The 933-nt window shown below is 55.6% G+C and overlaps 1 protein-coding gene across 1 annotated transcript; it reads right to left on the bottom strand.

Annotated features, from left to right (window-relative positions):
- Positions 1–381: 381 nt before the first annotated feature.
- On the bottom strand, positions 382–664 carry LOC124100908 (bcl-2-like protein 11). The gene has a single exon (XM_058583184.1). The coding sequence runs from the start codon at positions 625–627 to the stop codon at positions 400–402; it is 228 nt and encodes a 75-aa protein (XP_058439167.1). The 5' UTR covers positions 628–664; the 3' UTR covers positions 382–399.
- Positions 665–933: the final 269 nt, after the last annotated feature.

Below are 933 nucleotides of genomic sequence, written 5' to 3'. Positions count from 1 at the left end.
ACCCAAGTTGCACAGGGAGTGCAGCAGCTTGGTGTGTGGGCTGGCAGCTCGCTTCCCTGGGAGCTGGGCCTCGGAGCTCATGACACTTAGCTCAGGGTTGTCGGATCTCTGCTCCTAATATCCCTCCAGCCCACATATGTCTTATTTGTGGCCATCACCAAGTTCAGCCTAGAGCCAGTGGCAAGCGGGAAAGAGAGCAGGCAAGACGCAGCAGGGCCTCCACTTCCAGAGTCAGTGGGGGTCCTGTCCCACCCCGTCTTTACACACAGGGAAGGGTCAGGACGGGACAGGACAGCAGCCTTACCCTCAATGGTAATTCAGGTTATATTCATCTCTAATTCGCCACAGCTCCTGCATGATCCAGATCTCTGGGCGCATGTCTGCAGGTTCTGCCTGAGACTACTGCATGGAAGCCATTACACTCAGATAATGATTGAAGGCCTGGCAAGGAGGACTTGGGATTTGTGTTGATTTGTCACAACTCATGGGTGCTGGGCTCCTGTCTTGAGGCTCAGTCTGAAGGGAGGTAGGGCCCCCAGGCCTGAACTGGGGAGGCCTCTCTGCAAGCTGCAATTGTCCACCTTCTCTTTCACACTCAGAACTTACATGGGAAGGTTGCTTTGCCATTTGGTCTTTTTTTGTCTGCCCCTTCCTTTCTGTGCATAGCGTCTGGGCCCACACTCCGTGGCGGCACAGCTGGACACAAAGCCCACGCTCGGGTTCAGAGCCCCCCAGGCCGCATCTGAAACCCAAGCCTGCCTGCCCGCCCGCCATCGCGCTCTGCCAGGCAGCCCAGGGCTTAGCACACTGCACCTCTGGCCCATGCTGCCCTGGCCATCACAGCCGGGAACATCCTCCCACTCCGCCCACTCCTCCCCTCCTATTTGGAAATTTTTGAAAATTAAAAATATATATATTTTAGCTGACTCTGCA

This window comes from Marmota monax, unplaced genomic scaffold (assembly GCF_021218885.2).
Source record: "Marmota monax isolate L192 unplaced genomic scaffold, Marmota_monax_Labrador192_F-V1.1 WCK01_AAM20220418_F8-fsc00440, whole genome shotgun sequence".
NCBI classification, from domain to species: Eukaryota; Metazoa; Chordata; class Mammalia; order Rodentia; family Sciuridae; genus Marmota; species Marmota monax.
This window is presented reverse-complemented; position numbering and strand designations above follow the sequence as displayed.